The sequence below is a fragment of the Alligator sinensis genome, unplaced genomic scaffold (assembly GCF_000455745.1).
Source record: "Alligator sinensis unplaced genomic scaffold, ASM45574v1 scaffold735_1, whole genome shotgun sequence".
Classification (NCBI taxonomy): domain Eukaryota; kingdom Metazoa; phylum Chordata; order Crocodylia; family Alligatoridae; genus Alligator; species Alligator sinensis.
Window position 1 is genome coordinate 484,937 of NW_005842639.1, and position 25,463 is coordinate 510,399.

Consider the following 25,463-nt stretch of genomic DNA (forward strand, 5'->3'; position numbering starts at 1 on the left):
GCGTGCCGAGCCCCGGGGCGTTCCAGCGCGAAGAAGGAAACCTGGACCCAGTTCAACAATCGTCATTTTAATGATAACGCCAACGAGGGGGGGCAGAGGGGGGCTTTGTTTCCCCCTGCAAAATCCACGAGTCACAGCCACGGCTCTTCACAAACAATAAGGGAGGGTCTTAAAAAAGGGGGGGGGAGGGATATACACATTCATTTCAACAGAAGTCGCATAGAATAGAGGTTTATTTTATTTTATAAATAGTCCACGCTCCCGGGGCCGTGTCCGTCCCAGCCCCCCCCACCTCCCCAAGCCCCAACACACAGGCAACAACTGGTTTATTGAGGGGGGAGTCTCTTCTCTCCAGTCCAGACCCTCCCCCTTTGTTGATGGACACCCCAAAACCAAACAAAAAAAAAAGAAGAAATCAACTTTGTCCCATGATCAAGGCCACTCGGGTAACGAGTTCTCTGTTCTCAGCTGCCAACCATGCAGTCGGCGGGAGAGACGGGGGATGGAGGAGCTGGAGCTGGTGCCCGCTCCCCGCGGGGGTCTCAGCTGCACGGAGATGGGGGTGTCGGATGCGGCGGCTGCATGGGGAGGGGGAGAGGGGAACAGATGCTTGGGCACACAGAGCAAACAGAAGCGAAGGATGCAGGCGGCGGCAGGGTTTCCACGTGACGGGGATCTGGGCAGGCCGAGGGGGTTATGCCAGCCCCTTGGGGCCAGACAGGGGGGTCCTTTAAGACTCAGCACCCCTCCTCTCCAGCATCAGTTCTGCTCCCCGGAGGCCGTGCCCCAGGCACTGTCCGGCTGTGAGTCCTCCAACCGCCGGCCAGAGCATCACTGTGTCCCCTCCTGCCCCAGGCCGGAGGGAACGGGTATCAAGAAGGGGCCGGGGCTCCCCCTCACTGCATGGGGATGTACGGCCAGTTGAAGCTGGAGCCAGAGAGCAGCATGTCCCGGATGAGGGTCTCGATGGGGGTCTTGCCCACGAGACGGACGAAGAAGAGCTGCTCGATGACGGGAGCCGAGACGAGGCGCAGGGAGGGAGGGCGCCGCAGGAGGCAGGCGGATGGCAGCAGGCGGCCGAAGCGGCTGGGCTGGCTCGGGTACTGGGTGCGGACGTACTCCTCCAGCGCACACTGCGACTTCTCCTGGACGCTCTCCACGTGGCCCAGGTCCGCCAGCCCCATGGCGTCTGCGGGGACAGCACAGCAGAGCGGGGTGAGGGGACGCGGCCTTGTGCAGGGGGATCTCTGGGGCTGCACGAGGAGACAGGAGACTGTCCCCAAAGACCCCCCAGCTACTAGATCATGTTCCTGCCTGGCACCAGGAAAGGACCCAGGAGTCCTGCCTCTACTCTAACCACTGCACTGTACTCCCTCCTGGCACCCGGAAGAGGACCCAGGAGTCCTGCCGGTACCTCTCGCCCTCCTTCTCCAGCCACTGACCCACGTGCTGGGTGCCAGGGAAAGAACGCAGGAGTCCTGCCTCTCTACTCTAACCACTGCACTGTACTCCCGCCTGGTGCCAGGAAAAGACCCCGGGAGTCCTGACTCCTATCCGCCCTGCTCCCTCATCCTTCTTCTCTAGCCACTGAACAATGTGCTGGTTTACTAGGAAAATGTACCCAGGAGTCCTGACTCCCTGCTCTAACCACTGGATCACACTCCTTACCTGGTACTAGGAGAAGAACCCAGTTGTCCTGGCTCCCAGCCTCCCACCCTGACTATACGCCCGGTGCCAGCAATAGAGCCCAGGTGTCCTGGCTCCTCTGCCTCCCTATTTCAGCTCCCTTTTGATCGGGGAAGAGGTTTGTTTCATGCCAGACGTGGTCGCTCCTGACCTCGGCCACCTCCGTGCCTGGCAGGGTCACTTGGCCTTTTCATGGGAGTCTGCCCTGCTGCTCGAGCTGCAGCTGGATAACCCTCCCCAGCCGCGGCTGCAGCCCTCGGTCCCCACAGCATCCACCAGGGCTGGGGGGCATCCCCGGATGAGGTTTCTCCTGTCTTGTTCTGGGGGAACTGGACGTTTTGGCCCCTGTTTCTTTTCCAGGAGATCCCCCCCAAATCAGCTGAGCTGAGAAATCCCCGTTTCGAACCTGACTGCATCTCACCCCTCTGTTTCTCTGCAGCTGGCTACATGGGGGGCTCCTCTCCCCCTGCCCTTCTGCAGGGGCTTCCTGTGCTGTGACCACCCCGCCACTTGCCACACTAGCATCGGCCACCTCGTGGGGAGCAGAGCTGTTCGGCTGGTTGATCCAAGAGGGTTGTTACACCGACACCGACAAGGCAGGGCTGTTACACCAACACTTAGCCCCAGGCTCAAAGAATGGGCCTGGCGTGGCCGGCTCCTGTGCCCATATACAGCAGGCCGGGCCACCGAGGGGGCTGGGACACGGCAAGGAGAATTGGCCCTGTTCTCTATCTCAACTCATTCCTACGGGTTTTCTCCCAGGAAATCAGACCCCGGTCTGCAGGACTTTGCCAATTAAACAAACTAGAGCAAGAACAAGGAAGGGACGCTGGGGCATGGGGCAGTGCCTTGGGTGCTCCCCATGTGGGATTGGGGCTCCCTAGCACCAGGCACTGTACAGGGCAGCTCTGGAGGACGCCCAGCCATGGGGGATGGCAGCGCAGCTCAATGAAGGCTTGGTTGCAGTCGTGTCCAGGACAGCCCCAGACGTCCCCTCTTATAATTCCAGATCTGCCCTTCCCTGTCCAGCTCCTTCCAGTGCTTCCCCGTTCCCAGGATCTTTCTGTCCTTTCGTGACGTCTTTGGGAGGTGTCTTTGCTCCCCTGCGGCAGCCACCGTCGGGTCCCTAGATGCTCTGAGCCTGCCCCTCCTCCAGCTGCGAGCCAGGCTTAAAACCCTTGGGGTTCAAAAATAATAATACTGTATTTTCCGGCCTACAACGTGCCCTGGAATAAGGCACGGACCTGGTTTTTGAAAGGCAGCACGAAGACAATCTCTCTCCTTGTAGTAAGTTACTGAGGAGCAGCAGCCAGAGAGCCCAGTCTGTGACCCAAACATGGGTCCCTGTGACCCAAACATGGGGCTCTCCCCCAGTCCTGTGCTCTCCCCCAGCCAAAGCTGAAGTGGCAGAAATTGCCTTCACCGTATTTACCAGCCTATAATGCGCAGCCCAGTTTATAGCAGCTGGGTTGGGGGTGGGGGAGTGCATGCTATCTGTGAGAGAGTATGGTAATAATACAATTGGGGTTCCTGCTCCTTTGCCTTCCAGATTTGGAGCTGGCATGGGATGGCCACGTACTGCGAAGGCCTGATGGGGCCTAAAAACCAGGGCGCCTGGGTTCTGATCCCATATTCTCCTGGAATAATAGAAATCATTCTCCTCTGCTGTGCCTCAGTTTCCCTGTATTTAAAGGTGAGGCCAACATGCAAGTGGCCCCTTTTACACCCAAATTGTGGGAGCCAAGCACTGTAGGTGACATATTAGTCCCCGCAGGTCTCTCTGCTCTTTACCCAGGGGTCCTGGGGCAGGGGGATGTCTGGGCTCTGCTCAAACAAGCTGCTTTGTAGCCGTGATGTGGGGGATGAATCATGAGATCCTGTTGGAGAATCGGACCAGAACAGCCCTATCAGTCATTCGGCCAGGCCTGGCCTGGCCTCTCCTGGCCCATGCCAGCTTCCTGTCCCGAATCGGAGCAGGGCACTTTGACCTGAACAGAGGGCAAGGAGAGTGGCTCACAGGGGTACCCTAATACCCTGCCAGGTCACTACCCACCTGCCTCATTGCACCGGACCCCTGCCAGCCAGAACAGCGCTGGGGCCCATTCACTCCACAAATGGGTCTTTAATTAATACAAATGATGACCCAAGAAGCAGGGCGAGGGCTGGACGCCTCCCCGGCACTGACTGCGGCGCATCCTGGTACCTACGTTCCCTAGTGCTCTCAGCCAGCAGTTTCCACTGAGAACAAAGCAGGCTGTGAGCATTTCCTGATGCCTAAGAGACTCCGGGCTTCTGAGATGGGGAAAGGATGAAAAGAAATTTTAATTTCAGGCCCAGACACTGCTCACGGCCCAATCCGTGGAGACGAGGCTTTGAACTCTGCAACCGTTTTGGTGGCTTTTGTTTTGTGCTGCAGCTGTATAACTCAGCGATGCTCAACCAGAGTGCCACGGGACCCTTGTAGGGGTGTTGCACGCTGCTAGCATGGTGAGGTGTGCCAGCACCTACAGTGAACCTCGAGACAACCCCAGAGATTTCCAGTAGCAATTCAGAGCGTCAAACCCTGCTCTGCTTTGCAACAGAGGAATCACTCTGTTATTCTTCTGGAGTCAAAAAACGAGTGGAAAACTAAGAGTTGGGATTTTCTAAGGCGGGACGTGGCTCTGAAAAAGCTGAGAGCTATCCACGTAGGGCGCTTGTACATGACAGAGACGTAACACTATCAACTAGCCTATGTATTCCTGAGTACACCCTGTTAAAAATGGCCAGAAATTAGCATACCATCAAGATGTCTTAAAACAATTCATTTGGGGTTCTTTATTTTCCCTGCCCTTTCGGCATCCTGTTTTCATGGATTTTTTTCCTGGTGCCCGAAGAGCTAAGATTTAAAAAAAAAAAAAAAAAAGAATAAAAAGCTGCATTTCTAATGGTCTCCTTAAACAACCAGGGTCTGGAGGGTTAGGATAAATGACACCAATGTTGAGAGTCGTCATCAGATCCCCAGATTTGCTCTGCTGCGCTGTTGTTTTAATTTGGGGATTGAACAGTTAAGGTGGAAAAAGGAGCAGCTTCAGGAAAATCCAATGCTGGGCGGAATATTTGCTGATACTTGATAAAATCCTCTTGTGAGACTAAAAATTTGAGCGGGGGTAAGTGTTAACCAGCGATAGAGATATGTTCATATTTTGTTTTTTGGGGGATTATTGCCAGTTTCACTAATGAGGCTGGACTGAAAATCTTGACAAGCAAAATGGCATAGAAGATGAAAGGTTAATTAGCTCCTTTTTTATATATAAAACTTTCTTCTTCCATTTGCTAATTCAGCGAGTTGGGATTTTCCAGCCGAAAGGACAAAAAACAACCAGTTCTGCCTCCTTCACCCCTTTTTCTTCCCAGAAAATCATAAGTAATGACATTGTTCTTGAAAAGTACAAAACAAATGTCACTGGAAAGGACTAGCACGTTTTTCTCGATGACCTCTTTTAGCCGGATTTGTATTGGGCTTTAACAAAATATGTTGATCATCCAGATCTGGGGGTTTCGTTTTATTCGTATTTTGATAAGTCTTTAATTCTTATTAAAATGCTTCTTCAAAATAAATTGAAAAAATAAATGGACTTGATTTTAAATATCCGGGAAGAAAGCAATGGACTTGGCGTTTTTTTGGTGATGCTAATATATTTTGTTTGCCTGGTCATGTCTAAGTACCCTACCTTTACTATGCAAAATCGACAATGCAGATTGTAGCAATGGTTTTGAGTTGGATTTGTAGCATTTTGAGGCTGGGGCTGTGAGCTTGCACTCAGGCACTGGACAGACACACGGTGAGAGAGAATCGTTGCCTCTAGGACCATATAGTCATTTCACATGCAACTAACCTAGCAAAATGGCGATTTCTGGTGCCGTTTTGTAACGTGTATCTAAACAATACACATTGTGTACAAGAGCCCTATATGAGCCCTATAGGAGCCACACAAGGCACCAGAGATTTGTTCAGGGTAACAACGAGTAAGTAGCAGAGCTGGGACGTCTCACAGGGTCTCCTGAGCTATAACCCGCTCCTTTACCCCACAGACGGCTTGTGATGTTACCTCCTTGGAGGAGAAGCCACACTGGTAAATTATCCTGGTCTAATTACCCACTGTAGCCTTAATTTGATATTATTTGTGGCTCTTAATTTGTTTACAGGAATAGGCTCTATTTAATGTAGCCTAAATCCCCTCCAAAACATGCTGTTACAAAGGTTTACCTTATACAGCTCATACTGTCTATATCTATATCCCTTATATAGATATATCTATATACAGTATATCTATAGATGTATCTATATAAGGTATATCTATATCTGTATTATCTATATAGATATATCATATATAGCTTGTACTATATACATCTATATCTATATCAATATAGATATATATACAGTATGAGCTGTATAAGGCAAACCTTTATAACCTATATAAAACCTTATATATATATATATATATATATTTAAATACAGTGTAACTTTTCTGTGCAGAGAAGACTTCATCGTAGCCTACACTGAGATAAATTACTCGGTAAAGAGCGCAATTAGCAAGTTTGCCAATTTGTCTGATGTCTCGTACTCCTGCCTCTCTCTCGAGTGCAAAATGAATTCTGATTCTCTTTTTCCCACCTGCGTGTCCAAGAGCTGAGGAAAGGGGCTGGGAGAATAATCTATTCTTTTGTTTCATCGAACAATACTGAAATGGCAAAAGTTTTTTTTTTCTTTCCTTTTCTTTTCAGATCACTTGGGAATAAAAACATTTCCATTTTCTGGATGAACTGAAAAAGAAAAGTCGCTGTGAATCGAATCAACGCCCCGCCCCCCAAATATATAAATAAATGAATAAATAAATAAATGCTTTTGTTAATTTTTAATGGGCTTCCCCCCCCCATTTTTTAACCTTATTTTTTAAGATGAATGATGAAGATTTTCTTTTTTTTTTTTAGTAAAAATGTTGTTTTTGAAATATCAAAATGAAATGTGCTTTTAAAAATACTGAAAAGAAGCCTTTGGGCTTTTGAGAAATTATTTATTTTCATCCAAAGGTAATTGTTTAATAATGTTATCCTTCAAAATTATATACTTTTGGCAAATAAAATATTCACCTTTCTCTCTTTCATATAAATATATATTATCTATCTATCTACACACACACACACACAACACATGTGTGTGTGTATGTAGATAGATTTTATATATATATATATATGTATGTATGTATATGTATGTGTATATATATAAAATCTATGTACACACACAGATAGATTATAATAATCTATCTATCTACATACACATTATATATATATCTACATACACACACAATACATAGATGGTATCTACATACACATGTGTATGTAGATACCATCTATGTATTGTGTGTGTATGTAGATATATATATAATCAATCTATCTACACACACACACACACACAGATTATAATAATCTATAGACAAATACATGTGTGTATGTAGATACCACCTATCTATATGTGTATGTATGTAGATATACAGATGTACACACATACATATTTATATTACACACACACACACACACACACGCAGCTCTGTGAAAAAAATTCCTTTAGCCCTGATGAGCTCAGGTATAATGAGTAACCCCTAAAACGAAGTGGTCTGTTTTTAACAGTGTTTTTGTTACATTCGTATGGCTTTTAATATTCCTGTTCCCTTTAATAATACTTTGGCAATAGAGAAACCCGGCAAGAAGTATGATGGGAGAAATCTACCTGACGGGGGCACGTGGATTTATACTGCTTTTAGCGCAGGGAGTTTCACTTGAGAGAGTCCCTCCTTGAAGAGTCAAAGAGTATTTGTACACAGCACGTTTTTGGTGCTCGGATGGGTTAGAAATGTTTCTCTTGAAAGTCAGGCGTTTGATTAAGTGTGTGTGTGTGAAAATTCTGGCTACGGTAAAAACAGAATATGTGAGTAAGTAAGAAGGCTTGTCTAAATGTTCTGATCTTCCACTAAAAACATCAAAACTTTGCAGAGAAACCCCCATAGTTTCCCTAATCGGCTCCAGCTGAAATGCCACTAAATTATCCAACCCCTGCAGAAACCCTTCATCCCCAATCACCACCACCTTTAAAACGCGCAATCCAAGCACTGTTTCTTCTTCCAGATCAGTTTTCCCACTCGCTGTGGGAAATGGAAGAGTCCTTCTGTTCAGAAATCGATTTTCCTGCCTTGTTCTTTCGCAGCCGGGGCTTGTTAACCTCCCACCAGACATGCCGCAGTGCCTGTTTTCCCCTAACCTGGGTCTATTCACTGATATTTTGCAGGAAATCAGCAGTGTAGAGGGGTGATTCTTAAGCAGGCGTATCCACGCCACAGGCCAGGATGCCACCCAGACACAGATACCTCTGCCGGCCTGTGCCGGTCTAAGCGAACACCACCGCTCTGACTACATCAAGTGAAACAATTGGATTTAAAAAACCCCCTCCCAGTGCTTTCTTTGAACACTCGATGAGACAGGATGGGGACAGTTGCCTGTTTTTCACTGAAATAAAATAATTTGCGGGGGGGGCACGTTCCTTGTATTTGCCCCCATCTCTGCGAAACAAGGAATGGAGAGAATGAGAATTCTCCCAAATGAAAAACAAAAAGGATCAAATATTTTCCCTTCTTGTTTAATTTGCTGGAAAATCAGGCACCTTTTTTGGAAACGGTGGGATGCAGTGTACAGTTAGGCATGTGAAGGGATGCTTTAATGCCTTAAAGCGCTGGGCGATTCTCAGAGGGGTGCAGCCGGGGCACTTCGTTCTGGATCGTCTGTCCTTCCCTTCTCTCTCCCTCCTGTTCTGTGGGGCTCAAGGGGCCAGATAAGAGCTTGGGAAGACAGGGGATCCTCAACAGATCAACCCAGAGATCCACTGCAGCACTGGTGGTGCCGCTGGGATCCCTTGCAATGGGAAATGTCTCTACCTGTCTTGGCAAGGAGAGCGTCACCCACTCCCGCCCCATCAGGCCTGTGGGGTGGCCGGGATCAGAGGTCTCCAGGTCTTTCGGGGATGTGGAATCGCTGGATCCCTGCTCCGTTTCCAGCCTCTGCTTTGGAGCTGCTGAGAGAGGCGGGGAAGGCCAGGCTCCTTCCCATTCCCCTGACCCTCCTGACCTGTCCTCAGGACCCAGGAGCTTGGCCCAACCTCCCAGTGGCCTCAGAGCCAGACTGGGCCATGGGGGGGAGCGGAACACCTGTCCATAGCTCCGCCCCCAGCCCCACCCCTTGGCATGATTCACCTGCAGAGTGATGACCTCAACCAAGAGCCACCAATGAGAAACAGGCCTGCCTTAGCCCCGCCCCCAGCCTGACACACCTGGTATGAGGGAAGCAATGATTTCCACAAAGAACCACCAATGAAAGAAAGACCTGCGTTAGCTCTGCCCCTTGGCTTGACTCACTTGACATGAGCAAAGCAATGACCTCAACCAAAAACCACTAATGGGGGACGGACCTACTTTAGCCCCGCCCCCTGGCCCAACTCACTTGACATGAGCAAAGCAATGACCTCAAACAAAAGCCACCAATGAGGGATGGACCTACTTTAGCCCCACCCCCTGGCCAAACTCACTTGACATGAACAAAGCAATGACCTCAACCAAAAACCACTAATGAGGGATGGACCTACTTTAGCCCCGCCCCCTGGCCAAACTCACTTGACATGAGCAAAGCAATGACTTCAAACACAAGCCACCAATGAGGGATGGACCTACTTTAGCCCCACCCCGCTGGTCCAACTAACTTGACATGAGCAAAACAATGACCTCAACCAAAAGCCACCAATGAGGGACAGCCCTGCTTTAGTCCCACCCCTCGGCCTGACTCACCTGCCCTACACAAAGCAATGGCCTCACCCAGGAGCCACCAATAAGGTGCAGGCCCACCCTCACTCTGCTCCCCGGACCCCGCCTCACCTGGCGTGAAGAGGGCAATGGCCTTTAGGCAGGAGTACTCGGCAGAGTCGACGTGCAGGGCCTTGAGCTTCTCCACCTGCTCCTGGAAGACCCGGATGTGGTCCATGAAGGCCACCACCCGGTCGGCCGGCATGGGTGAGGCGTGGAGGCCGGCAGCTGCCAGGAGAGGGGCCACGTGGAGGGGCATGGAGCACTGGGCGGCGTTGAGGACGAAAAGCTCGCTCCAGGTCATGCGCAGCAGGGACACCTGGTCGGTGAGCTGGAAATCGGGGAAGAAGGGGATGTTCTTGGCCCACTCGATGGCGCTGAAGAGGAGGCGGGCAGCCAGCTCACAGATGTTCTCGATGCCCATGATGTTGTTGGGCTGCAGGCACTGGGCCCCGTAGCGGGAGGTGGGGTAGGGCTCAGCCCGCAGCAGCAGGGAGATGAAGCCCGTCAGGTAGGAGTAGCCATTGTAGGGGTCCCCGTTGTTCAGCGGGTACTGGCCCGGGCTGTTCTGTGTATGAGCCATGCGGCCCCGCTGTACGGCTGGTCCGGGGGGGAGAGGAGAGAGAGAGACACACACATAGGATCAGGTCAAAAGAAAGCATGGAGTCATGGGAGGGTGTGTGTGCTGGGGGCGGAGCTAAGGCAGGGCTGTCTTCCATTGGTGGGCCTACCCAGGAGGTTGCCCCCTTGTGGATGGAACTGGGACTTCTATCTTAAGGGATGTCAGGCTCCAAGGGATGCTCTTGTGGCATCAGCCCTCCTACCAACGCACCTTTCTGACACCCCTCCAGAAAGACCTGGGCTGGGGAAGGATCAGCTCATTGGCATGCCTGGGTCTAGAAGAACTAAAGTCAAGGGAGACCGAGGTCCTTGGTTTTAATATTGTGCTGGAGATGTGTAATGCAGAGAAACAGGACCCAGATCGAAGAAGGACTTTTAAAGCATCGGGAAATCGTGCTTGTGGCATGCAGTTGCAGTGCATGACAGGGCAAAAAATGTGGCGTGTACATATGCCCCCACCCTTCAGGAAAAGAAAGCATAGGAACAAGAGCAAGGGAAAGAAGTAACCAATGAGGCAGGTGGATTGGTGACCATGGTGTGATGGCATTGGCATGATCAGGCCTATGAAATTCTCCATCTCTAGGCAAAGCTGCCAGTAACCAATGGAGAGAGACAGGGAATCAATGAAGAAACAGCCTCTGGAGAAAGTCATTCCACCCCCGGCCTCAGAAACACCTCATTCCAGAGACTTCTGCAGGGTGGAATATTTTTTGTGGACTGAAAACTAGTTTCTGTGCTGGTGGGAAATAGTAATTTCACAGTACCGTCTTGTTTTGCATAGTTGCATTCATTTCACCCAACTGCTTGTTTGCAGGGGGGAGGTGGGGGGGACGGGGACGGGCACCCAGTGCAAAAGAAGGAGAAATCAAAGGTCTTGTTGCAGCGGGGGGGTTTAAATCAAAATGTTTCAGTCTTTCCATTCAAAGCAGCTTCTCCCCAAGAAACATCCTCAGGGAGGAGGGAAATTAAATAATTTAAAAATAAAAGTGCTAAATGCATAGAGAAAGATGGTTTGGACAGGGCTGATCCTGCATTAGACTAGATAACCTGTGGCGATCCCTCCCAGCCCCACTGCTCTATGACACTATGTCAGTCTGGATTCAATGAAACATTTTAGACTTCATCTAAAATGGGTTTTCTTTCCTCCCGATTTTTCAGTTGCCAAAAATAGAGGAATGTTTCAGGGTTGGTTCAGTTGGAAACAAATGGAGTGGGGGTGTTTCTCCCCATTTGTGTTTTATTTTGAATCACCAGCAAACTGACAAACCTGGCCCAGAAGCAGGGTAGAGACGCACCTTCTAGGCTAACTGAACAGGAGGTGGAGTTTTCATGAGCCCGACGTCACTTCATCAGGTCACTGCACCTAACAGGCCCTGGACACAGCTTCTCCTTTTCAAAGCTGAGAGCATGCTCAGCTCCTGGGAGCTTCTGGTATCACTGGATCCAGCACATAATATTACTTAGAGAAGCCAATCTGCATGGTCCAGTTAGAAACGGCCAGACTAGATTAGACCTAGCATCCCACCCCGAGCAATGGGCAGCTGCTACGTTTGATGCTGGCATAGAGCATCCATGGGCTAACTTCTTCCCGACAGTCATTCTCCTCCTGATCGCTCCCAGCCCTCCTGATTTGAGCTGTCTGGAGGGTTCAGTTTGAACTTCAGGACTTCTGTATTTGCTGGGCACTGTTAGGCCTTGCAAGAAGCCACAGTGGGTTAGAAGCAGAGCCAGGATGCCCTGATTCCCCATTGCCCTGGGACCTTTGCAGGTGGTGGGGGAGCAGACTCCACCCATCTTCGGTCCCCTCAGACCTGTGGCATTAGAACAAATGACCCCTCCTTGCCCTAAGGCACTCTAACACACTGCTTCGAGGGTGGTTTGTGGGCCTGGTCCTTTCTTTTGACCAAGAACGTTTTGCAAGGTCAAGGTCTCCCTGACATTACTGCTCATTGGACAGCCAGTGGGTAGGCTGAGTTTGCTGGGGCTCAGACTCTGGTCCAGATCCCAGCACAATTTGCCTACAGCTCCCAGCAGACCTCGGCAGACAGCATGGAGCCCCTGACCCTGGGAACTCATCCTGTGCCCACACCCGAAGCCGCGGTTCCCACAGGGCTCACTCCTGCCAGGAGCTTGAGGGCACAGGTGCCTGGTGCCAGCCAGCCTGAGGGCATGTGCAGGGCGGTCTCTCCCCATCCAATACAGGATTATCCACCCCAGTCTCCCCTGCCTTATACCCTTTTCTCTCCTGCCTCCCTGGGACCACATCTCAGCCCCGTGGCATCTCACTTGGGGTCTCTGCTGAGCTAAGGATTGGCTCCCCTTAGACACAGAGGGTTGGACAGGGTTGGAGTGGGAAGGGGAAGGGACTTGAGGAGCTGGTTGGTTTCTTGGGAAGAGAGGAAAAAAAGGGGCCAAAAAAGGGGCCTAATCCAGTCCTCAGTCCCTGAAGCAAATCCCCATTAGCTGTGGATGGGTCTCTGGTCTCCTGAGCAGGGGCTGAAACCCTGGGGGCTTGCTCCATTCCTGCACCTGCGGCTCTCGGGGCCAGGCACTGACATGCATTTGTCCAGAGCCCCGGATACAGCTGACCAGAAGCCACACTGAGCTGGGGAGGAGATCTCAAGCACAGTCTAGACACAGCTCCTTCCAATTCGGCTGTCACCTTGTACCCCGTAGTAAGGTTTTGCCCGTCCACCGCATCCTCCACCCAAGCTGCTCTAAAGGCCCGAGACCCTCCACATTGGCAGGTCTTTGGACCCGGCCACAGCTGGCGAACATCCACCCAACGTCGTGGCGAAACAGGAGGGGGGTGATGGCACCATCCTCCAGCCCCCATATTCGGGGGGGCCAAGTAGGGGTCTTGTGGGCTCGATCCCACAGCCACGGCTTCTGCAAGCACAACCGCAAGGCATCTCACAGCCTTGCCAGAATCAAGGCCCCAGGACGTGACCTGTTCCCTGTCTACTTTCCTTCCCCCTCCCCTGCTCTGCTAAAATGCTTCCTCTCTCGGTCTGCCAGAGCTAGACAAATCAGCCAAGGCATTTCTGAGCTGGTGGGGCCAAAGGCTTGGGGTAGGACAGGGATGGAGATTAGGGAGTGGGGGAGAAAGCATGGGGGAAACCGATTTTTCAAAAGGACTCATCAGCTGGCAGCTCCTATTGTTCTCCTCAAGAGTAAAACACTCTGCAGAATCGGGCCGCTTGCTTTCAACGCCTGAAGGGGAGCCAAGAGGTTCATCAGTCTTGCAGAGGCTGAAAGGCTCTGGGCTCCGGCAGGATAAGGGCTGTACAGAATAGATCCAGCCTCTTGCACAGATCACTGGGGAGAGGGGGCATGAGCCCTGGGGGTCTGGCTTGGGGCACTCGTTAACAGAGACTTAATTGTGAACAAGTCCCACCTGACCCCTGTCTCTTCACGGGTGGCACCGATCTCTTCTACACCGTTAAGATCTTTCCTCTGCGTCCTAATCAGACCCGGTGGTTCAATGCCCTCCACTGGGACCAGTTTCCTCAGGAATTTGGGCACGTGTCTGTTTTTGCTCCATGCCCAGATCTACACTCAAGGTGGGGCACTGAGTCCCCCATCTGCTAAAGAGTATGAAGAGCTCAGATGCTGCGGGGCGCTGGACAACGGGGTAGGAAAATATCCAAGGAAAACTCTTGCCCAGAGGCTCTGATGAGAACTGGGATCCTACTGTGCCTATTCCATTTGTGTCCTGCTAGGAGTGAGATCTGCATGCCGCCATCTCTACCAGCTAAGATACAGCCTGCCGGACCCAGCCGGGTTTCACTAGGTGCCGTTGGAGAGGCCACCGTGTTTGTTTTCTCCCACCTTTGGGTGTAAGATAATTAAATCCCTGAGTTGAGACCGTGGAAATGTCACAGAGCTGAGCTCCCTCTTGCCTTGCCCCTTGCACAATCGTTCACGCTAGTGCAAGACCCCAACCTCACCTGCACAAAATATGGGGTAAATCAGGAGAATCAGGCCAGTGGTTCTCAACCTATTTAGAGTCCACACCCAGCTTTGAGAAGGCCAGTTCTCAGTTTTTGCTGCAGCACCCTTAAAAGGATCTCATAGTACCCCAGGGTGCTGTGAATCCTAGGTGAGAATCACCGCTGTTAGTCTGGGGGGGAAGGGGGAGGGAACCATTCATCTGTGCAAGTGCTGGGGGGGTTGGGAATGCAGCGGGGAGCCGGGAGGGCCGTGAACGGCTCGCTCAAAGCAGACCCTGCCGGAGCGGGGAATATTTTGTTCGTTGGAAAACACCAACTATAATTGACTGGATGAATGGCAAAGATGGGGCCAACAAGCCAAAGACTGCAGGGCAAAATCCTCCCAGAACCCAAAATGCCTCAATAGTCCCAGCATTGCATTGCACCAGGTTCTGGGTTTTCACTTCCAAACCGCACTGGACCAAAATGCAGCCCTACGTGTATTTTCAGCCAATGTGAAGGTTAACACCAGGAATTCAAGCCAGGCTATAAAGGCCTTTTCCTTTAAACCAAAGCAAGACTCCAGGGGTGGTGGGGTGGGTGGCAATAAACCCTTTTCCCTTCTCTGTTTTCATTTTCATTTGTTTGGCGGGGACAGTAGGAATCAGTCATCCCCCCGGCTCCGATCGCAACAGATCTCTGAGAGAGAGACGGCAAAGGGAATTAGCAAACTCGGCGGTCACCGCGTTGCGGGGGAGATGGCATGGAGGGACGGTGGCCAGCTGTCTTGCTCAGAGGTTAGGTTTCTGAGCTCTAAAGAAATCCAGGTGGTTTTGCAGCTGGGAATACACGGGTTAATCAACACTAGTTCTAGCCAGTAAGGAAGCCAGCATGAAATGCTGAACCCTGCTTCTATCCCAATGCGGAGGACAAGCACCATGGGCAAGGGACTTGATTCTCTGCTCAGCCCTGAGCTTTGACCAGCAGCTTGAGCCAAAGCGGTGATCCCACAAGGTAGAAACGGGGAACCTGACTGCCATGTATGTCAAGGTATTTTCCACGCAGGAAAATTTTTCCCGCTAGGCCTTTATGCTCGGTCTGGTTCCCAGCACTGAGATCCCAGCTACTACCTCATTATACCAGCAGCCCTGTCTGCTTACCAGTTGTTTTGCTCTAGGAGAGGTTGTGCAGAGCTGGCTTATCATAGAAATCCTAGGGCTTTTGTACACACAACGTTTTTTGCCCTTTCTTGCATTAGAGAAGTCGGGATGGGACTTCCAGAGGTTACATCTAGTCCCAACCCCTGCCTGAGGCAGGATCAGTCCTAGCCAAGCCATCCTTGCTGGCGCCAGGCTCGGAGATGCTGCAGATACAACATCCTGATGCACAGGCCCAGTTCGGTTATGACAAGGGTTGTATGCAGCGAAGCCCGTACACTGGCATTTGGGGGTCAGCTTCTCCCTTTTGGAGTGAGATAAACTAGACTGAATAAAAGGGTGTCTTAGCAGAATACAAGCATGCACACAGGGTTATTCTGGGATAGTGCTGTTGGTTTCAATCAGTGGTGCTCAACCTTTTTAGGTTTGTATGCTGGATCCAGCACACGGACAGTCCCCTCGAGCCTGACCTGATCCAGCCATGGGCTGTCCCGACCCTGCCCACGCAAGGCCATGTCATCTGGCCGGCAGGTCTGGAGACTGGCAGCAGAGGAGTGGCAATGAATGCTGCCGTCACCCCCCTGACACTAAATTTCTGGACCCCGGGGCCGGATGACGTGGCTCTAGATCCGGCCTGCAAGCTGGAGGTACTAAGACTGTGCAGATCCGGTGATGCCGTTAAAGGGATCTCGTACCGCTTGGTTGAGAATCACTGAGTGAAACCCTTTCTTCCGTGCTACACACCTCATCTTTCACAGGTAGCCAGGAGCAGATAAATATTACTTTTCTAATTTTTTTAGGGCCCTGCAGGCCAGATAGAATGGCCTGGCAGGCTGAGTCTGGCCTGTGGGCTGTATTTTGCCCGCCCTCGCCTTATAGCATATGCACTATCATCCAAAAACTCCTAGTGCAGATGGGAGCTATAGGAAGAAGCCTGGGTATTTTGTTGATGTGGCTTTTTCCCATCCTCACGAGCAAAACAGGCTGCACTGGTCCAAACACAGTTTCTCTGGTATCGTGGCCCTGATCCTGGGGGTTTCTGCTGGCATGGTTGTATCCATTCAGGGGTCACTTCTGCTCACCCCCAACCCACAGAGCAGTGCTGATCTAGTTTCGAAGTAGCCCAGCGAGCCTGCAGTGAGTGGGGTTATGATGCTAACACCGATGAAACCTAAAGGGAAGGGGAAATTCTAGGATAAAGCCCCTCTTTACCCCATAACAGCATCTACACTAGGGTCTGTGCCAGTTTGGCTGCACTGAGAAGGAAAATCACACCCTGAAGTGGCACTGGAGTTATGCCAGGACAAAATCTGCATATGTCCACATGGGTTATCCCATAACAAGGCCTTTCAGGTGTTCACATGAAAGCGTTACCTACACCAATATAACCAGAGCAGTGTAACAGGCAGGGCCTTCCTATAGACAAGCCCAAAGGCCACTTGGGTGGTGGGAAAGCGGCCTTGAATGGGCACGAATCTCAGCCGTTGCAAAGGCCCATTGTAAATGAAGACGGGGCTGATTTGCCTCCAGCTCTGCCTGGGGCCCGTAGAAGATCGGGCAACGGGAGATTCTTGCAGTGGGATAAAAGACCCGACCTTCCAGTCTGTATCCGGCAAAGGTTTTTCTAGGGAAATTGTCTCCCACCTGGGCTGCAGGGGGGTGAGACCCTGCCTGTGTCACCAAGGCCACGGGTCTGGGGGCTCTATGGGGGTAAGTGAAAGCCCATCACATCCTGATCGGCAGTGTGGGAGGGACTGCTGCAGACAGAGCTGGGTGCAAGGCTGTGGGGGAGGCCTTTACCTGGGGCTGGAGAGACTGGAGCCGAACCCCCGATCTAGCACAGAGCCGCTCTCCGTGAGTGAAACAACACCATTCACTGCCTCTAAGTTTCCTCCTCCCAGCCCCAAGGGCAGGGACAGTCTTCCATCACGAGCTTTCCCGGCCCAGACAGGGCCCTGGTCTCAAGAGTCTACCCTGAACTTCCACCTTGAAACCCGACGACTCTCTCTAAAAGACCAACCCTGATGTGATGGGGGAAACTGAGGCACAGACTGGGCATTACCCCCCTCCGGGGTGGGGGGCAGTCACAGACTCAACCAGCAACATGACCCCTGTGCCTCTCTCAGGCTGAGGATGGTGCTAACGATGCTGTCTTGGAACGCGCCTTTCCGCGAGTTAAAGCCGCCTCCCTAATGCTGTGAAATGAGATGGGGAACAACGCAGCGAGGCCTTGGCCTTGTTTTTCACGTCCCCGAGGTGGGGGGAGAAGAAAATCTGTGTATGCAGCAAAAATCCCTTCCCCAGCAGAGATTCTCTGCAGCCAACCCCTCCGGTCCCCCAGCTCGTTGTTACTAAGGCACTGAACGCCGTTGAAATTGGATGGAATAGAGGATTCACACTATAGACGAGGCATGGAATTAGCGGTGTCGAGACAATATAGAATCATAATCGGCTGCAAACAACCCGAGTCTTTTCTCCTGCTTCGCTGTAAATGGCTCTGGGCTCCCACCACGCGCAGTGCAGCCGGGTGACACTGTGCACGGCACCCCCAAAAGCTTGGCAGGGGGGAAAGTGGGGCTTTGTTTAAGGGAAACACAAGCGATTCTCCTACCATTGCCATCCCCAGCTCCTCGTGCAAGTCACTCTGCTCTTATCAATGGGATTGCTCAGGCTGGGGCGAGCAAAGTACTGCAGTGACTTTCTCAGGGCAAGCTGCAGCTTAGGAAGTTTGGGTGACTTAGATGCAAAGACCCCTGGTGCTAGAAGGGGTGGAGGGGTGTCTTCTGATCCCTGCTAAGCAGACACATAGACACCGCCTTGTAAATTCTCGATCTGCAAGACCCAGCAGAACCGATCGCAGCCAAAGCGTGTTGATTTTGCTGGCGCAATGACAGGTTTTTCTGCTGCCCCTCCGTGTATAGATCTCCCCCACCCCACCCGACCCCCTTACTGAAGTCTCACTAATTGGGGATTTCATAAAATAGTCCCCTGCATGCACATCCATGCGCACTTCTATATGGAGCAGAACCACAGCTGGTGTCACTTGTTCATGCGCCACTGAAACGGTAGGGCTGGGGCCCCACACACCGGCTGATCTGCATACACACACACACACACACACACACACACACACACATATGTGTGTGTGTATGCCTGTGTGGGTATATGTGTGTGTGTGGGGGGGTGTGCGTGTATGTGTGTGTGTGGGCATGGAGATATATAGATATATATAGATATAGATATGTGTATGTATGTATGTGTGTGGGTATATGCATGTATGCATATATGGATATGCACTTATGTGTGGGTGTGGGCATATATGCGTGTATGTGTGGGTACATATTTGTGTGTGTCTATGTGTGTGGTTATATACGTGTGCATGTGGGTGTATATATCTTGTATATGTGTGGGGGGGTGTATGCGTAGGTGTGGGCATGGTTATATATACCCACACACACACATATATATACAATCACATAAACACACACACACATATATACAGTCACATATGTGTATGTGCATGGCTATATGTGTTGTGTGTTTATGTGACTGTATATATATATATGTGTGGGTGGGTGGGTATATATGTGTGTGCCTATGTAGGTATATATGTACACACACACACACAGATGTACATATATGTATGTGCTTATGTGGCTATAGATGCCAAAACCCCTGGGACTTTCCATCTCAAAGCAGTTCCAGGCAGCTTACAAGCACTAAAAATTTAAGCCAGTGGATTTCAACCTTTTTTCAGTTGCAAACCCCCCAAAAATTTTGAACAGAGGTGCAGACCCATCCGAATTTTAAGTATGGGTATTCACATACTTTGGATTGATCACAGTCATTTTTTGCAGACCCCTTAGACATAGTCTGCAGCCCCCAGGGGTCCACAAACCACAGGTTGAAAACTACCGATTTAAGCCTAACATCCTTCCTGGGAGGTTGATTAGACCCAGTGCTTGCCACTGCCAAACTCGTACAAGTTCAATTTCTGGTCTGTTATTAACCATCTACTTTCCGCAAGTCCAAAAGTCTCCCCAAGCGCATTTGTTTGGAGCAACGCTTTAAACAGCTAACCCATCACCTACAGCTAACCCATCACGTAACAGGTCCAAGTCGCAAGCCACTGGCTGAGAAACTGCACACTTTAAAAATAAATATGGAGAGAGAAATAAATATATGGATGCCTGCAATAGCAAAGACTAGACTCAATAACCCAGCAGGGACAAATCTGGGGACCAATTAGGAGAAGGCCAGATCCTGATCCTCAGCCTAAATCTGAAGCAACTGCCTCGACTTGAAAAGATTTATGCTGCCTCTGAGCTCAGAATCAGTGCTGATGCCCTGTGTAATGTGATGGGCAGGGGGGGTGGGGGGGATTTTATTTTGGCTTTTGAGAACAAAAACAGCATTGTATCTCTGCTTAGATCACAAAATTTCCATCAGGAGGAAGGTGCCTTCCTTCTTTGTCAGCGAAATACCGTGTAAATTTAGGGGAATACAGCGACTATTAGTAATAATAGCACGCAGACAGATCTGGGAACTGAAAAAGATATGTGATCTCCATAAAAAAAAAAAAGATTCTGCTACTTCTCTTCCAGGCCTTGAGGGTGCTGCTGCTAATGTCTGGCAATTGGTAACCAAATAGCGGTTATCACAAAAACATGGATTTTTATATCGCCTGCGGTAATCGCTTTATTATTTAGAAAATAGGTGGCTTTCTGAGAATCAAAGGTTTATATAGACTGTGTCTAATTACAGGAAACAAACCCAAACAAGCGAACTTGAAAAATAAATAGACACCGACCGCAAGGTGATTAAAAGTGATTTAGGAGCCAGCTTTTCAAACCAGCGTGGTTCTCATTGCAATAGTTTAAGCAAGCTATCCGGATTTTCCTAAAGGCTTCTCTGTGGGAGATGCAGGTTGCCGAGTGCTTTGCAAACTCCAGCGGCTCCAGGACTTAGGCCAGGAAGAACGGCCGGCTTTTGGCTGCCTTCTCAGGGCAGTGATAACTGATTTCACTTTTGATTCAAATAAGTTTCACTTTCTGGCCCTTGCTCCTGGAGAAATCCAGGGCAGACTATTTATTTGGTGGAAGAATGGAGCCCTCTCCTCGCCGGTATTAAATAAAAAAAAAATAAATCCCATTAAAGCATTTAATTTTTGGGGAGGGGGAAAAAAACAACTTTTCCCTCTGACACGCCTCTTTGTTTTTCTGTATAAAATCTAAATAAGGGGCCTATGGGTCTAATAAAAGATATCACATTTCCCCAAAGAGCCTTTTCCGCCTATGTCCTTAGAACAAGGCGGCTACTACCAACACCCCTGAAATAAGGGGCCCAACTTTATCTGACATCCTCCCTTGAAGGAAGAGGGGGGTTAGCGGTAGATTATTGCATCGGTTCTGTAGTGTTAAAGTCCGTAAAAACAGTCTACGATGATGGATGCTTTAGAAACGAGCTTAGTAATACCTCCACAAACTGAGCGCACTGACGGCAAATCCTTTCGACTGGGCAGTTAAACGACAGAGTAGCAGCAGCGAGCTGGCTAGCAGATTACTTGCCGCCTTTCCACGGAAAGGGACAAAGGTGCTTCAGTGGAGGACGGGGATTTCTCCTGATCGTTAGAATAACTAACAAAAGCCCATGACTGCGGGGGATGCTGTGAAACGGGTCAGGGGAATGAATGTATTTCAAGATCGGGCAGTATCGTTAAGACCCCGAGTGCCTTCACGCCTACAAAACAACACGGATGCAACTCAAAAGCAGAATCAAGTGGTTTGAAAGTTCGGGAAAGCAGCAAATACTCTGGATCCTTTTCACCTCCTCTCTCTTTCCCACGTCACGTCTTGAAAGCGAGATTACCCTTCAGACTAGGCTGGCAGAAAGGTATCTGCAACTAAACTTCCCTCAATATTCCTGATCCAAGATAATGGGAAGCGATTAGAAACATCCCCTGGAAAGAAAATCGTTCACAGTAAAGTTTGTCCTTCTTTCATACACTCAGGAATTTTTCCACGGGAGACTTTTTGTAAATTATATTTGAAGATTTAGGTGGGGGGGCGGGGGGGGAGGTCCCTCCATGAGTGGGATTTTGTGGACAGTGACTATCATTTCCAGGACCCAATCCCTATCGCTAATAAACGGCTGGGAATTAAAATAACATTTCAAAACCTTTTCTTGGCAGTTCCAACCATGTCTGTGTTCTGCCTAGGAGGAGGGGAATCATTCGAACCATATTTCATAGATTCATAGATGTAGGGTCGGAAGGGATCTAAGTAGATCTTCAATTTGAAGCCCTTTGAATAAAATTCTAGATAGATAGATAGATAGATAGATAGATAGATAGCTCCTAAATCTAAACTGCTGGGAAGAAATGATATAATGTTTGATTCTAAAATCAGAACCAACTTGAGAGATACAGTCAATCGATAGGTCTTGTCCTAGAGTAGAATCTTTCTCGCTAGGACAAATATTTACCCAGAAAAAAAATCCCGGGTTAAATCGACATTTAAAAAAAAAATGAGAATGCATGGAGGAGAACTGTTTGGAATCTGTCAGCACAGATGTTGCTTCAGATTTTGAAGAAGGGCTAAAAAAAGTAGCCTCTCTGTGCATGTCTGATCTGAGAATCCACTGAGGTAGCTCATCCTGCGTGATGAAGATGTATTTCTCAATGAATGGGGGACAACAGGTTTTTTTTTTTGAAGAGCAAGACTCTGGCAGCACTGACTTCAGTGCTAAGACACCAGCTTTAACTCAGCAGCCTGACGAGACACAGATCTGGGGTTCATGAACTGGTTTCTTGTAAATGATGCATAGACCTTGTCCAAGTCTGAGAAGGCGTAAATCCGCATCGTGCTCATTTGACCTCCCCGGAGCCATTCGGCAGCGGAAGATCTGGTTACTGGAAGGGGCGTGTGTCAAATTATGCTACAAAGACGGTTGCTAATTGCAGCTGTTTCATCAATTTCACGTTCACGACTAATCGGTTAAGATAGCAGCTTCCAGATGTGAATACGGCCCTATCCAACTGCCTAACCTGCTTCAGGACGAACTGGGTAAGGAGCTCCGTGGTGGGGAAAGAAAGAGATGTAAAGCAGTCCCCCCTTTCCAACTTCCTTCTCTTCAAGTCAGGCCCAGGATCAGAGCAGGATTAAGCAGCAGATCTGACAGGGGGCTTGAATAAAGGAACGAATGCACACAACTGAAGGCAAACAATGAAGGAAGGAAATAGACTGAACCGCACGGCTTGATCTGCTATAAATAAGGATTTTACCCTGCTGAGACTAATGGTGACAAATAAACTTGCTAGAAGCTTACCTCCATCTCACCAGCATGGGATAATATATATATATATTTACAATTAGCCTGGTAACAACGGCTAATGCCCTCCAGATCCGTTACTAAGATCCAGAGCAGTCAGCATTTCATGAAAAGAAGATTAAAGCCACAAACGCATTACGGCATCCGACTGGCTGGACGTTTCACTAGAAAGACAAGGCAGAGTTTTCAAGGAGAAACGCCCCTGCTCAGGGAATTAGCTTGCCTTGGGGTTTTTTTTCCTAGGAATTGTTCCAAAGGGACATAAATGAGATCAGAACTTTGCCGCTCGCTATAACTTGCTCCTTCCCTGAGAGAACTACAGGTTTTTCTGATATAAATCCCATGGCATGATTTGTAATGTACCGGTAACTGTATTTCCACTTCTGTATCATCAGCACTTGGGACTGTTAGCAGTGCAGAGTGTGCTACACACCGGGGTGCTTTGCCCACCGTGACTTCATGAAAGAAGAAGGGCGTTTGTGCCCGAAAGCGTGTAAAGAACAATTTTCCCAACTATTTATTTGATCTAATAAAAGATATCGCATTTACCCAAAGAACCTGGTCTACCTGACTTCATGAAAGAGACCCAGAATCCCAACCAGCGAGCCCTTGGCCCATGTTTCAATCCTCCCTGCACCCAAACAGACAGCTGAATGCAGGGAAACATTTCTCAAGGGAGCGGGGAGCCGGGAAAAGGGGCTGCGAAAACTGCAAGCTGTGATTACGTTGCAGTTCGCACTCAGTCTATTCATATAACAGTGCGTGTTATCTCCCCGGCTAAATCCTAACCTGATTTTAAACCTGGCAATACAAGGAGGGTAAATCCTGTAAAATTCATGCCAGCCCTTTGGTAGATTCCTGTTACCAAGTGTTATATTATTACTATTACAGTTCGGCCCAACTCATCCCAAGCACCTTCTATATGAGAAGAGCAAGGGGGGGGGGGGAAGCGGGAAACAACCCTTCCCAACTCAGCAGAGAGATTTCCCTATAACCCAAACCCTGTTTTAAATCCAAAAAGAAACTAGAACTTCACTGGTCCAAAAGATCGATTGCACTGATCGATCCCCACCCCCAGTCAGGTTAAATATGGAATAGGGTTATTACGCAGTCTAAAAGAGACAGGATACTTTGGAGGTTTGGGGGATTTTGTGGATCTTGCTTTTTCTTGTGTTAAAAGCAAGTTTAAAAAAAAAGCCAACTGCGGGTATTTAGGGGGTGAAAATGGCAGCTTTGGGGAATCAACATGCAAGGAGTTTGAAGGGGGAATGAGGATGAGTTTGGACCTGGTGACGGAGAGAAGGGAAAAAAAAGGGAAGGAGCAAATTTGAGGGGTGATTCTGTGCAGATCTGAACACTGCATGAAAGTGCTGGGCCGGCGGGGTAATATCGGCCTGCCGCGCCGCTGCACAGCTAACCCTGGATTGAAAAAAGCAGTCTGCTCCCAACCTGCCTCAGAGGAAGGGATCAGCAAGTATAAAAGAGATGAGTCAGGAACCCACCCCCATGCCCCAACACACCCTGACATGTTTGTAGCCTGCAGGCTTTCCGCTGCTCCTGATCTCCCCTAAGAGGTGGGATTTGGGACTCTCTTGGCTACGGGGGAACGCACGGGGCGTGGGGGGGGGGCTGAGAGCACACCATGTCCCTACCACCACCTGCCACTAGCGACCAGGGTCTCTGGCCTGGTTCAGGGGCAGTGGGGCAGGGAGAGGACACACGGAGCAGGCAGAGGACTCTCAGGACGGGAGATGCTGTGGGCACAGGACTCGGTCGCCTCTGGTCGGGTCCGGAGTTGGGGAGAATAAAGAGCAGAGCTGGAAGGGAAGGAGGGAGGCAGAGAAGGAAAGAGAGAAAAGAATGAGATGAGAGAGGAGAGAAAGGGAAATGAGAGGCTGGACCCAGGGGATGAAGGGGAGAGAGAAAAGACAGGGGTGAGAGAAGGGCCAGTGAGAGAGAGTGAGAAAGGAGAGAGAAGAGGAGGAAGAAGGGAAAGAACGAAAGCAGGCAGAGGAAGAGAAAGCCGGCAGCTCCCTCTGCCCTTCTCCCTCTCATTCCTCTCCCTTGGGCGAGAGGGGCAGAAAGAAGAGAGGAAAAGTCCTCCCTGCACTCTCCCCTTCTGCTTCTTTCCCCCCCTCCTGTTTTGCAATCTGACTTTCCAAGAGGGAGAGAACTGGGGGAAGGAAGGAAGGTAGGAAGAATATGGCAGGAAGAAAAGAAAGGGAAGGAAGGAGGAAAGAAAAGGCAGAAGAAGAAAGAACGAGTCAGGAAGGAGGAAAGGAGGAAAGAAAGATGAGAAGAAAAAGCAAGGAAGGAAGGGAAAAGTGAGGGAGCAAAGAAAAAAGGAAAGAAGAAAGGAGGGAAGGAAGAAAGAAAAAGAGGAAAGGACAAGGAAGGAAGGAGTGAATGAGGGAGGGAGGGAAGAAGAGAAAGAAGGGAGGAGGGAAGGAGGAAAGAAAAAGAATAGAAGAAAAAACCAGGAAGGAGGGAGGGAGGGAGGGAGGGAGGAAGAAGAAAGAGAAGCAGGAGGAGAGCAAGCCTGGCAGAAGGGCCGGCCGGGCTCACCTTCGCGGCGCATGCCGACCTTGAGGCACTTCTTGAGGCGGCAGTACTGGCACTGGTTGCGGTGGTGCTGGTCCACGGGGCAGTCGCGGTTGCTGCGGCACGTGTAGCTCAGGTTGCGCCGCACCGAGCGCTTGAAGAAGCTCTTGCAGCCCTCGCACGTGAACTGCCCGTAGTGCTTCCCGCTGGACTTGTCCCCGCACACCATGCAGTCCACGCTGGGCGCCTTGTCCGCCGGCTCGGGGCCGGGCGCCGCCGGCCCGCCCTTGGGGCTGCCCGCCCGGGCCGCG

The 25,463-nt window shown here is 50.1% G+C and overlaps 1 protein-coding gene across 1 annotated transcript; it reads right to left on the reverse strand.

Annotated features, from left to right (window-relative positions):
- Nucleotides 1-62: 62 nt before the first annotated feature.
- On the reverse strand, nucleotides 63-25,457 carry LOC102369239 (nuclear receptor subfamily 2 group F member 5). The gene is made up of 3 exons (XM_025215302.1): nucleotides 25,177-25,457; nucleotides 9,645-10,172; nucleotides 63-1,189 (listed from the first exon to the last, which is right to left on the reverse strand). The coding sequence occupies exons 1-3, from the start codon at nucleotides 25,379-25,381 to the stop codon at nucleotides 897-899; spliced, it is 1,026 nt and encodes a 341-aa protein (XP_025071087.1). The 5' UTR covers nucleotides 25,382-25,457; the 3' UTR covers nucleotides 63-896.
- Between the last annotated feature and the right edge of the window lie 6 nt (nucleotides 25,458-25,463).